This window comes from Camelina sativa, chromosome 13, assembly GCF_000633955.1.
Source record: "Camelina sativa cultivar DH55 chromosome 13, Cs, whole genome shotgun sequence".
NCBI lineage: Eukaryota > Viridiplantae > Streptophyta > Magnoliopsida > Brassicales > Brassicaceae > Camelina > Camelina sativa.
In genome coordinates, this window is record NC_025697.1 from 14773186 (window position 1) to 14786861 (window position 13676).

Consider the following 13676-nt stretch of genomic DNA (forward strand, 5'->3'; position numbering starts at 1 on the left):
CTTTTGGTATCGGTTTTGTAATAAACTCTTTTCACCTAATAAAGTATTCAGATTTCTTTTAATCGGGCGAGTGGTATTGATATAGACTTTGTCTGAGTCGGCTCAACGCACGGCGTGTCTGTAGGGTTGCAAAGCCTTAAGGATGTATCGTGTGGTCGGGAACCTCACCGGTGGACTGGCCAAAGGGTCCTGATTCGTTCTTGCACCCGGCCGGATCGTTGGTGAACGTTTCCATAGTGGCGTCCCGGTGCCGTCCGTGGTCCACCCGACCATACGGCGGTTCGGGGCGTTACAACGGTGGTATCAGAGCATGGTTATGATGCTATATATTACTTGCGTTTTCAGATTTTATCGAGTCAAAATGGTCGCAGTAGACACTTAGGATAATCCGGTTCGTTCATCACTTAGGGTTAGATGGGATTAAGTAAACCCTTTGTTGATCGTGGATGCAGATGTCTGGTCAAGGATCCAAAAGGTCTAGATCGATGCACTTTTCACCAGACACAGGGAGGGGTTCAAGTCAACAGTTTGGTCCGGAGGAATGGGGTCCGCATTTTGGGGATGCCCAAGAGGAGGAATCGTTTCCAGGCATATTCGAACCAAACATGTTTATGCCTGAATGGGATGTACCTGTCGCGACGCCGAGATATACACCATTACGTTCAACTCGGTACAATCCGCCGGAGAATATGTACCAGCCAGCACCAGGATTTTCATCGAATGGTCAGTTTACTGCCAATTTGAACCAGAACATGCCAAGAGGAGACCAAGTTCGTGGAGAAGGCCCGAGAGAGCCGAATGTACTAGAGACCCAACAAACACTTAAGATGATTCAAGATATTTTGAACCACATGATTCAGCAGCAGCAGCAAAACCAAGGAAATCAATCAGCAGAAACTTCATCAGATCACTTTTTAAAATTAGTGACGATGATGAGGAATCTAGGACTTCCCAAGTTCAAAGGAGATCCGAACACGGTCCTAGCAGACACATGGATAAGAGAATTGGAGACTAACTTTGAAATGTCAAGATGTCCAGAGGAATTTAGAAGACCAATCGCAGTCAAATTCCTAGAAGAAGATGCTCTTGCATGGTGGGATAGCGTGGTTTCTCGCTATCGATATCAGACTATATCATGGGATATATTCAAGAGGGAGTTTGACCAAAAGTACTTTCCACCAGAGACGCGTGACCGACTAGAGAATCAATTCTTGCGACTAGAACAAGGTGAATTAAGTGTTCGAGCCTATGGGAGAGTTTTTACAAGACTTCGGAGATATTTGTACCAAGGTAATGACGATGAGTTAGTTATGGCCCGGAGATTCTTTAACGGACTCAGGCCAGATATAAAGGGAAGGTTGCACACTGTGACATACTGGAGCATTGCAGAAGTGGAGGAGAGAGCAGTGAGTGTTGAGGAGGCCATCGAGACGGAAAAAGAGATTATGGCCCAAGAGAAAAAGAAGGAACCAGTGCAGCAGAATAGGATTGTAAACTTTCGGAAGGTGAATCAAGTAGCAGGACGAAATTGGGGCGCAGGCCGTGGTAAAGTCAATATGACTGTTAACCAAGGAGGACGTACTGCGAACAACATGGACCCTCGGGGATGCTATGTGTGTGGTCAACTGGGGCATTTTGCTCGAGCTTGTCCAAACGTTGTGGAAACAAAGAATACCGGTCTGTCATCCGTCACATGTTTCTACTGTGGCGAGATGGGACACTATGCGACCTCATGTCCATCGAAGCCGATCAAACTGAACGCCCAAACTGTGAACCGTGCCCAGCCAGTGCAGCAAGTGAAGGAACCCCCATCAAAGAAGCAAGAAACCCCAGCAAATGTTTTTGCTTTAGGAATAGAGCCACCCAAACCTCCAAAGCCCGCGAAAGGCCCTATAACAGGTTTGATTGGGTTATAACTCTCTTGTGATTGTTTGTGTGTTTGTGTGATTAGTTTTTGCATTGCATTTTTTTTTATATTTGCCTTGCATTTAGGAACATTACTTGTTGGTGGTAACCCCACACATGTACTGTTCGATTCGGGAGCGTCCAATAGTTTTGTGACTCCTGAAGTGGCTGACAAGTTCGAAGACTTGTGTGAGGAAGAAGAGGTGAACATTAATGTCTACACTGCTGGTAATCAACCACCGCTGAAGACAAGAAGATGGTTCAGGGAAGTGTCGATAGTCTTGCAAGAGATCAACCTTCCGGTAAGTCCGTTAGTGATGCCGTTGGAAAGATTTGATGCTATTTTGGGAATGGATTGGTTGTCGGAGCACCAAGCCCATATAGACCTCTAGTTTTCAATGGAATTAGCCCGAGTAAGACGGCATACTTCGCATCGGCAGTAAGGATTGGAAGATCATTCGAAGAAGATAATGTTTATCTAGTCACTTTTACCGCTGTGGGAGGAGATGACAAAGAAGGCATGGAAGTTGAGGACATCGCCGTAGTCAGGAACTACGAGGACGTGTTCAGACCGTTAGAAGGATTGCCTCCACCAAGGAATCATCCTTTTACCATAAATCTTGAGCCCGGAGCTACCCCAATTGCTAAAGCACCTTATCGCATGGCACCAGCCGAGTTGGCAGAACTTAAAACTCAGTTAGAGGATTTGTTGGAGAAGGGTTTTATTCGACCAAGTTCATCGCCATGGGAAGCCCCAGTGCTATTTGTCAAGAAGAAGGACGGAAGCATGCGTTTGTGTATTGATTACCGAGGAATCAATAACATAACTATCAAGGACAAGTATCCGTTCCCGCAGATTGATGAGCTGTTAGATCAACTCAGAGGAGCAAGTTGGTTTTCGAAAATTGATTTAGCCTCCGGTTACCATCAGATCTCGATTGCAGAACAGGATGTGATGAAGACTGCTTTTCAAACAAGATATGGCCAGTATGAGTTCGTGGTAATGCCGTTTGGACTTACCAATGCACCGACAGCATTCATGCGGTTAATGAATGAAGTCTTCCATGACTATTTGGATCGATTTGTGATAATATTCATCGATGACATCCTTATATATTCACGGAGTGCAGAGGAGCACGCGGAGCATTTGAAGAAAGTGTTGGAGAGACTAAGGGAGATGAAACTGTTTGCCAAGTTCAGCAAGTGCAAGTTCTGGCAAAGGGAAATTGGATTCTTAGGACACCGAGTTTCAGAGCAAGGCGTGTCCGCCGACCCAGAAAAGATTGCCGCAATTCAGGATTGGCCGAAGCCAACCTCAGTGTCAGAAGTTAGAAGTTTCTTAGGCCTGGCAGGCTATTACCGGAAGTTCGTAAAGGGGTTTTCATCTATTGCAAAACCTTTGACACGAATCACTGGTAAAGGAGTACCTTTTATATGGAGCGAAGAGGTGGAAGAAGCTTTTAGAAAGCTAAAGGGAGCATTGACAACAACACCAGTGTTAGCTCTACCCGAGCCGAATCAGCCATACTCTGTGTTCACAGATGCGTCAAGAGTTGGTGTTGGATGTGTTTTGATGCAAGGAGATAGAGTGATTGCCTATGCCTCCAAACTGTTAAGGAAGCATGAGGAGAACTACCCCACCCATGACTTAGAAATGGCAGCCGTGGTGTTTGCGTTAAGGATATGGAGATCGTATTTGTATGGAGAAGTTGTCCAGGTATTTACGGATCATCAAAGTCTTAAATACTTGTTCACGCAACCAGATCTTAATTTGCGCCAGAGAAGATGGATGGAATTTGTTGTCGATTAAGATTTGAAGATCCAGTACCACCCAGGCAAAGCAAATGTAGTGGCAGATGCGCTAAGTCGAAGGAAAGCACAAATTGATGTCGAAAGAGACGTGGAGTCTCTAGCCGACGAATTGAAGAAGGTAAGGCTTCTAGCCTTAGAAGGAGAATCTAGTGACCCGTTGGGTTTACAAGCCGTAACTCAAGTGAGCCTACTACATCAAATTCGTGAAGAGCAACCCAAAGACAAGAACCTGAAGAAGATCATTGAGGAATTGAAGAGTTTAGACTGGCCGAATGCAAGTGGTTACCATTTAGCGAATGATGACACCTTACTCCTTAATGGAAGAATAACTGTACCTGACCGGAATGGACTGGCCAAAGGGTCCTAATTCGTTCTTGCACCCGGCCGTATCGTTGGTGAACGTTTCCATAGTGGCGTCCTGGTGCCGTCCGCGGTCCGCCTGGCCATACGGCGGTTCGGGGGCGTTACAGTAGCTATACAAAGTTTTTCCCAAAACCACATGTAAACACGACAAACATTGATAAGGAAGGTTACCCAGTGTATAGAAGAAGAAAAAATGGTTTCCACTGTGACAATAGATATATGTTTCCTTGTGATCGTGTTTTGTCTCTTAAATATCATGCTCATATTAATGTGGAATGGTGCAACCAAACATGATCTGTTAATCTCAGAAACGATGCTGGTGCATTAGTCAACCCAAACGGCATCACCACAAACTCATAATGCCCATACCTCATCCTTAATGCAGTCTTCCTCACATATGCCTCATCTATCAGAATCTGATGATAACCCGACGCCAGATCTATCTTGGAGAACCAAGTAACACCTCTCAGCTGATCAACCAACTCATCGATCCTGGGAAGAGTTGTTGGTACCACAATCAGTTACCTCAGGTCATGGGCCTCGGCCCATAACCAACAAGCAATACGGGCTGAAGTCGCGGAAGAGTCTGGCCCATTAAGCTCGACCAGAGAAGTGAAGTAGAGTTTAACGGCGGACAAGTCACTTCGGATGTCAGGAGATTGGTCTAAGATTTCATTTATTATAGAGTGCGAGATTCAAGGGATAAATTGATATAGTATTAATTGTAATTAGGCAGTAAAGTAGAGAGGGGGAAGATTGTAAAAAAGGGGATCGAAAAACTTTCAAGAGAGTAATAATAGTCATTTTCATTTTCACAACACTTTGCCTTTAGATTATGTTCGGAATTAAAACGGTGATAAGTTCCTCAGTTCAGAAAACACTTCGTAAGGAGAATTCAGTTTCTGTTCTCACATTTCGTGCTAGAAGGAGGGTGATTATCACCTATACTCTTAGTAGTTCCGACCTTTTTCTTTCAGATCTGCGCCGTACAACGCCGTTATGGCTCATGAATCCTCCAACCAGGTACCTTTGGAAATAATTCAAAAATTATTGCAAGATTTAGCGGAGAAATCAGATCGCCAACAAGCGGCTTCCACTAACTTGTCCGATCGCTTTGACGGTCTGGAAGGACAAGTTTCTGCTCGGTTAGAGACAATTGCCAATTCGGTCACCGATCTGTCGGCTTCATATACCGACCGCGCGTATACCAACCGCGTTGACCTCCTTTCCTCTGAGCAAAATCCACGACGACGCGCTCTGGATTTCGCAGGCACCAACCAACCACTCACCCCGCAACAGGACGCTCCCGGAGACAGTTTCCCACCTCAAACTACTTCTCAAGTGGCACCATCACGTGTCGCAGACAACTGTACTCCAGTGCAAGTTGAAGTTGCCGATTCCTCAGAAGTCCCAGTTCGGGTCCCTCCACCCATGGAAGGGAGTCTTCCTCAGGAAAACCTAACTTCGGGTTTCGTCTAGAACCCCGAGTTCTATCGCATACAAGAAGAGATCCGAGACATGCGATCCATGGTGCACAGTGCAACCACTTCGGCACTAGATATATCTCGAGTCCGTGTTAAGGACACATGAAAGATAACTTTCTCTAGCTACGAAGGGAAATGGGATCTGATGACCCACCTCAAAGGTTTCCTGCTTACAGCCAGCCGTGTGGACCTCCAACCTCACGAAGCCGACGCCGGATAATGTAAGCTGTTCGCAAAAACGTTTTGCGGACCCGCTCTGCTTTGCTTCGTGTCCTTAGAAGCCGGTTCTATTACTAACTTCACGGAACTGTCAACCTCTTTTTTCAAGTAATACTCTAGCTTGATTGAAACGGCGGTAACGAATGCCAAACTTTGGAACCTAAGCCAGCAGTTGGGGAATCACTTCGCTCTTATATAACCATTCACCAAGTGCAAGGAAATCCAAGTCCAGATCCCGGGACTCTCGAATTCAACTGCCCTGGCCGCTCTAAAGAACGGCCTCTGGCACGAATCCTGTGTTCGCGAAGAGTTAACCTTCAACCAGTTCGCCACCATTCAGGATGGCTTGCAGCGCGCTTCGAACTGGATAGTCGCGGAAGAAGAAAATGCGGCAGCAGCCCAAAAGCATAAAGCCACGTCGAAACCTAGGTTCGAGGCACCAATACTGGTTAAAAAAACCACAGGTTCGGAACCTTCGCAATAGAGAAATCTCCTCAAAAGGGTTCTCAGAGAGGATCGCCGGCTAAGCCACCCTTTTCACCATGCTCCCAGAGCGGAATCCTGCCAAGTAACAAGTAGATACGAGATGAAAACGCATCTTGTGAACTTCAGAAGACCAACGAACACTCAACTCGGGATTGCAAGAAACTGATGCATCTTCTCGCTGAGAAATTTGTGTCCGAGGCAGACGAGGACGCCCCACCATCATAGAAGCCAAAGTAGGCATATATTGACCTTGATAACGATGCAGGTCCCAAGAAAAGTATAGACGTCATTATGGGCGGGTCACGTCTATTTCGCAACTCGATAACGGCGATCAAGGATCACCACCATAAACGAACTACCTCGGGACCTAAGCGGATAAAACTTACTGCGAATGACCTACCCGAAGTCACCTTCTCGGAAAAGGAGAGGGAGGATTTAAACTCCCCAAACGACGACGCTTTGGTCATATCAGTCGACGTCGCGAATCTTGAGGTATGCCGAATCCTAATAGATACTGGGAGCTCGGTGGACTTGATTTTCTTGGAAACCCTCACTAGAATGGGAATCGGGAAGGAACACATCGCAGGTCCTCCTTCACCTCTAGTTTCGTTTACAAGTTAGACGTCGATGTCCTTAGGGACAATTACTCTCCCTGTCTCCACTCAAGGTGTAGGTTTAATGGTGGATTTCACGGTGTTTGACCGACCTGCGCCCTACAATGCGATAATGGGGACACCATGGCTATTTCAAATGAGGGCAGTCTCGTCGACGTACCATCAATGCGTCAAATTCCCAACCACTCAAGGAGTTCAAGAGATCCCGAGAAGCCAGAAGACTGCAAGGAGCTGTTATCTCGTGAGTCATAAGCTATTGGTCCAAGAGCAGCCAGAGCTCGAGGTCGCCAAGAATCCAGTCCGAAAGCCGCTTACAAGCAACCTCACCGAAGCCATATTAATTAATGCGAAGTATTTGGATCAAGGAAGCAAGATAGGAGCAGGATTGGGGAGCGAACTGCGGGCCATTTTAATCTCCTTCCTCCAAGAGCATATAACTACTTCCGCGTGGTCAGTCGAAGCAATGGCCGGAATCAGTCTCGACATCATCTCGCATGATTTAAATGTGGATCCAACTTTCTGACCAGTAAAACAGAAGCGAAGGAAGCAAGGTCCCGAGCGAGCCGAAGTCGTCAACTTGGAAGTAAACAGGCTGCTCAAGGCTGCACAGATCCGTGAAGTGAAATATCCGGAATAGCTCGCAAACACTATAGCTGTGAAGAATAAGTACAAAAAGTTGTGAGTCTGTGTTGACTTCACCGACCTGAATAAAGCATGCCCAAAGGACTGTTTTCCTCTCCCGCACATGGATAGATTTGTCAAGTCGACCTCGGGCCACGAGCTAATGTCCTGCCTTGACGCGTTCTCCAGTTACTATCAGATCCTCATCCACCCAGACGAGTAGGAGAAGACAACGTTCATCATAGACCATTGAATAGGATGTTCGAACTGAAGAACGCTGGAGCAACTTACTAACGTCTGGTGAATAGTATGTTCGAAAAACAGCTCGGGAAAACCATGGAGGTTTATATCGACGACATGTTAGCAAAGTCAGTGGAAGCCAGTTCGCACCTCGACGACTTACATCAGTTCAGAATGAAGCTCAATCCCACGAAATGCACATTCGCAATTCCGTTAGGAGAATTCCTAGGGTACATCGGGGCATAGAGGCGAACCCTAGGCAAATCAATGTATTTTAATCCATGAGTTCCCCCAGGACCTTGAGAGAGGTTCAACGCCTTAATGGACGCATAACAGCGCTCTATCGTTTTATCTCGCGGTCCACGGAAAAATGTCTCCCTTTCTACCAAATACTGAAGAAAGGGGGGAGGCAGTTCGATTGGGACGAGAAGTGCGAAGAGGCGTTCTCCCAGCTAAAGACTTATCGATCTGAACCGCCAGTTCTGGCAAAGCCAGAATTTAATGTGGCACTTTTTCAGTATGTTACCGTCTCGGAAATTGCAGTAAGTGGAGTCCTAGTTCGTGAGGAAAGGGAGGAGCAAATGCCCATTTTCTATGTTAATAAATATTTCACAGGAGCCGAATCTAGGTATCCATAGATGGAAATATTGGCCTTGGCCGTAGTGGTTTAAGCAAGGAAGTTGAGACCATACTTCCAGTCTCATTCAATCATCATTCTAGCAACACAACCACTACGCACGGTACTCCATAGTCCCAGTCAGTCAGGCAGGTAGCTCGCGCTCCCTCGTCCGTAGAAAATCCAGAAACTCCTGCTACAATATAAGAAGCTACTCACCCGCCTCTTGAGGAGACAAAGACTGATGCTGCAGTCAGCACACCAGAGCAGTCTCACACACCGAGCCGTGAGCTGCCTATCGTCCTACATCAACCCTTAGACAATACAAATGATAATCAGGGGGCAGGAGACTGGCGAAGTCCGATATGGGCTTATCTGGAAAAAGGTGACCTCCCGACCGATAAGTGGGCTGCAAGGAAGCTTAAGATCATAAGTGCGCGTTATTGCATCTATGGTAAGGGACTCATGCGTCGAAGCACAGCTGGCCCTTATTTAACATGCATCGCTGAAAAAGAGTCTGCAGCATTGATGGGAGCTGTTCAGGACGGACCCAAGGTAACCACTCCGGAGGCCATACTTTGGCCTTGAAGATCAAAAGACAGGGATAATTCTGGCTTATTATGCTTGCCGACTACGAGGAATATTCCCGAACTTACGAGAAATTTCAGAAACACGCTCCGATAATTCATCACCCTACCAAGCTTCTGTGTTCCGTGTCCTCACTTTACCCATTTATGAGGTGGTCCATGGATATTATTGGTCCCTTACATCGGGGACCGGCAGGAGTTTAGTACGTGCTAGCACTTACTGATTACTTCTCCAAGTGGGTAGAAGCAGCGGTTTATGCAGCTGTGATGAGTCCACAGGTAATGGTCCACAGTTCATCTCCTCGAAATTCAAAAGCTTTTGTGCAAAGTGGAAAATACGGCTTAGCAAGTCAACTCCTCGCTATCCGCAAGGGAATGGGAAAGCTGAAGCAATGAATAAGGTCATTCTAGCTAATTTAAAGAAACGGCTGGAGTCTCGCAAAGGACGGTGGCGGGATAAATTGCAAGGCGTACTCTGGGCAATCCAAACCACACCTCGCCGGGTCACCAATGAGACGCCTTTTTCCTTGGTCTATGGGGTCGATGCCATTCTCCAAGCTGACATAGAGGTACCCGTAGTCCGCACCACATTAAATCCATCTTGGACAGCGGAAAATGAAGAATTCCTACAAGACACTCTCGACGTCATAAACGAACGATGGGGACGGGCCACGGTTCTAATGCAAAACTACCAAAACGCGGTAGCCCGTTACTATAATTCCAAAGTCCGAGGGAGGCTCTTGGCAATCGCCGATCTAGTGCTTCAGAAGGTCTATGAGAATACCGAGGAGGAAAATGCTGAAAAACTAGGAATCAACTGAGAAAGTCCATACAAGATCACACGCGAAGTCCAAAATGGCGTCTATCGACTGGATGATTCGGATGGGAAACCCGTATTGAGGTCGTGGAACTCTTTACACCTGAAACGCTTTTATAATTAGTTTGATCTTAACTTTGTATCGAACTACGACTGGCTTGATCCCGAGAACTACGACCAGCTACTTACATCAAATAAAAACAAAGTTTCTTTAAACTTCCTGCTACCAATGTCTCACTTTCTCAAAACCGAAGTCTTACTTTGTGAAATTTATTTAAACTGAAGTTTCACATTGTAAATTTTTACTGAAAACCGAAAACCGAAGTCTCACTTTGCAGCGACGAGAACAAAGTTCTGTTCCGTATAATATCTAAACCGAAGTCCGCTTCTTATAATCTTTAAAACCGAAGTCTGCCTCGCTTCGTATAATTTTGAAGTACTACTTTGTACAATTCAAAAACCGAATTTTCACTTCGTAACAATGAAAACCGAAGTCCGCTTCGTATAATCTTTAAAACTGAAGTACTACTACAAACCGAAATCTTACCTTGAAACATTGTTAGCTTCGAATTTTTTAAAAAACTGAAGTAACTTCGTAGATCCATTTAAGTCGAAGTCTTACTTCATACTGTCTAGGAATCCCTTAGAGAGCTTGCAGTCTTACCCCGATTAGTCACAATCCGATCTCGCGGGCTTAGTCTAATTTCTAACTCTTTATAAGTCGAGATTCTCTCTATTAAGAGTTTTTTAAAGTTAAATTCTTGTTAGTAAAGGATTTGAACTTAGTAAGCATAGAGGAAAAATGGAACTAGCTGGATTAAAATAGAATATCTTTAGTCCGGGGCGGTCACCCTGACCAAAAGCCCTGAACAAAGTCTAGCAAAAGGGGGCAACTCGTGCAAAAACAACCCCGAACTTGGTCAATTGCTGATCAGAAGCGAGGGCAGGGTCGGGCGATTCCCACCTCCGCAGTAGTATTACCACGGATAATGTCCAGTTCCTGGTTTGACAGTTGTCCGAAGTTAGTCCAGGATACTAAGGGAGGGCTCTTTGCAGAAAGGTCAAAGTCACGGATAGTTACCTTCGTGACCTCAACATCAGCCTTCTCCTCATCAACCCGTAGGATCCCGAGCTCCGCCTCGATGTCTTGGATTCCCCCCCCCCGAGAGATCTCCTCAATAAGCATTCGATTGGCTCTAATTTCGGCAGCTCGGATTAGAGCGGGAGCTAACCTATCCCTCTCCTAAAAGTGTACCTTCATCTTTTCAATTAGAGGGTGAAGGGCCCGCCTCATTGATTGCCTATCCTCCCTCTGCACTTTCTCCATCTTGCAGCTGTTGTCGGCCTCCAGAAGCTGGTTGCGAAGCTCGACCTCGTGCAGCATGTTCTTGGCAGCCTTCTCATTATTCGCGGCCTCATAATAGAGCTCACCGACCTTTTTTAATTTTCCCCGAAGATCTTTGTTGGCTATCCCGAGGTCCAGCACTTCGACATCAGCCTTCTTCATTCGAACTCGGATCTGCTCGGCCTTCTCCACGGTCTTAGTGTTTTTAGCTTCCAGCCGGGTGAACTCTGCTACTTGGGCTTTGAGGTCTGCCACCTTCTGTTGAAGTGCAGTCACTTCAGAGACTAACTAAGTTTAAAATTAGTTACTGATCTCCCCGATTTTATCCGCAAACCGGAAGAAGTTCCCCCGGTTAGTCCCGGACATATCAGCGAAAGCTGGGACGCGAACCATAGGGCGGGCGTAGCTTCTCATCAAATAAGCTGGGGAAACAGGAGGAGCAGCACAAAGTAAACAAATTATTCCAACTAAAATTCAGGTGTAGACACACTATCCCTAAGATCCTACTTACCGCGAGGTGAGTGACGCTGTTCTTTCGGGGGGGGGGGAGGCTTAGAGGAAGAACCTCTAGACTCCTTGACGGAGGAGAGTTCCGTGGACTTCTTCTCGCACACAGGTTCTCCGTGTTTCGAGCCAGACTCCTTGACGGAGGAGGGATCCCTGGACTTCTTCTCAGACAGGGGCGCTCCATCTTTCGAGCTGGATTTGCCACGATTTTCCCCGGAAGAGCTGGTCCGAGCTTGTTGTTCTCCAGAAGAGCTGGTTCGAGCTCGGGTTTTCTCGCACAAAGTAGAAGAAGATTCAGGTTCTTTTCTCTTCTTCGACTGTTCGGCTTTCTGCGGGCTCTCTTCAACCCGATCATTGCTCGGAGCCGGATGACCCTCTCTTTCCTGAGGTTCATCACTCGAGTCTGCGATAACAATCACGGGGGTTCGGAGGGCACCAAGGAGGGACGAAAGTCTCACTCACCTCGGAAGCTGACGAATCAGCGGGTTTTCTCGAACCCATTGAAGAAGTGTCAAAGACTCAGGGAGGGGAAGATCGAACAAGGGAACGTCTTCTGAGCCTTACTCCGGACTCTCTGATCCGCTCACACGAGAAGGAGTCCCAAGCGATTTGACCATGACTACAAAACCGGGAAAAGAACTCTGCGGAGGTGGGAGAGCTGACCACGTTCAAAGCGAGTTGAAACAAAAATAACATAGGTAAGATACAAGGTCAAAAAGACTAGCTAATTCCAAGCAGAGCACACTACACTACCAATTTCCGCCATTTCTCGTCCTTCTCTGGGAGATCGTCGAAAACCTTAAGTCCGGAGAGCGGACTCACGTAGAGGATGCCTTTGGTGCGCCCTGTTTTCACGGTATAGACATGGAAAAAGTCAGCCAAGGACAACGAATAGTTGTACTCCTCAGCCAAAGTTTGGAGACAAAGAACCATCCGAACAAAATTCGGACACATTTGAGGGAGAGCAAACCCCAGTTCGAACATCATCCGCACGATGAGCTCGGGAGGCAGGAAAGATAATCCGCAAGCGGAGAAGAATTTCTCGAACGCACAACAGTAACCAGCAGGAGGGTTTTCCAGGGATTCATGAGCCTCCAGAAACCGGATCTCAATCTCTGAGGGGATTCCGTAAAACCCCCTAACCTCCGCCATGTCACCGTCAGAAAGAATTGACGGTGGATGGGGACCGAAGGTGCCGGGGATAAGCGGTTTCGTGAGTTTACTCAAAGAAGATTTCGGGGAAGACATGACTTTATAACAGAAGAAAAGATGAATCAGCGTGAAAGAGATGAAGAACTTTCTGGCGAACGACAGAGAACAAGAAAAGCATGAGCAAAGAAGATTAAATCGACAAAAGAAACTAATTCTGAAAATAACAAGAGAGAAAAAAGGTGACTACCTTTATACGCAGGGTCGAAGGGAAACAATGATGACCTAGGAAAGCGAAAAGTCTTGGTTTGTTTTTTTCTCTCTCTTATAGTGTGCCACGCCGCATGGTGGGCCCAATGCTTGTTGGGGAAGGTAAAATCTCATCATTACCACGATCAAATCATGGGATACAAAGTATATTTAGTTTCCTGAAACGATCGACAAAAGATCATAAGTCCTCCGAACTGATCAGCTCAAAGGACTTGGGGGGCAATTGTTGGTACCACGATCAATTACCTCGGGTCGTGGGCCTCGGCCCATATCGAACAAGCAATACAGGCTGAAGCCGCGGAAGAGTCCGACCCATTAAGCTCGACTAGAGAAGTGAAGTAGAGTGTAACGACGGAAAAGTCACTTCGGAGGTCGAGAGACTGGTCAAAGATTTCATTTATTATAGAGTGCAAGATTCAAAGGATAAATTGATATGGTATTAATTGTAATTAGGCAGTATAAGTAGAGAGTGGAGAGGGTTGTAATAGTCATTTTCATTTTCACAACACTTTGCCTTTAGATTCAGTTCAGAATTACAACGGTGATAAGTTCCTCAGTTCAGAAAACATAAAATCTGAACCTACTGGAATTCACAAAGTTTGGATACCAGAAATTATACCTGTGATCGCCCTGGCACTGGT

At 46.3% G+C, this 13676-nt stretch overlaps 1 protein-coding gene across 1 annotated transcript; it reads left to right on the plus strand.

Annotated features, from left to right (window-relative positions):
* Nucleotides 453–4084, plus strand: LOC104738256. Its single transcript, XM_010458459.1, has 4 exons — nt 453–1899; nt 1993–2215; nt 2314–3622; nt 3725–4084. The coding sequence occupies exons 1-4, from the start codon at nt 453–455 to the stop codon at nt 4082–4084; spliced, it is 3339 nt and encodes a 1112-aa protein (XP_010456761.1).

Excerpts from the sequence above, each read along its gene's own strand:
- LOC104738256 (XM_010458459.1), top strand. The coding sequence starts at position 453 with ATGTCTGGTCAAGGATCCAAAAGGTCTAGATCGATGCACTTTTCACCA. Across the intron at positions 2,216-2,313 it reads ATCAACCTTCCGGTAAGTCC|CCCGAGTAAGACGGCATACT; the intron begins GTTAGTGATGCC and ends CAATGGAATTAG. Across the intron at positions 3,623-3,724 it reads TGTATGGAGAAGTTGTCCAG|ATCCAGTACCACCCAGGCAA; the intron begins GTATTTACGGAT and ends TAAGATTTGAAG.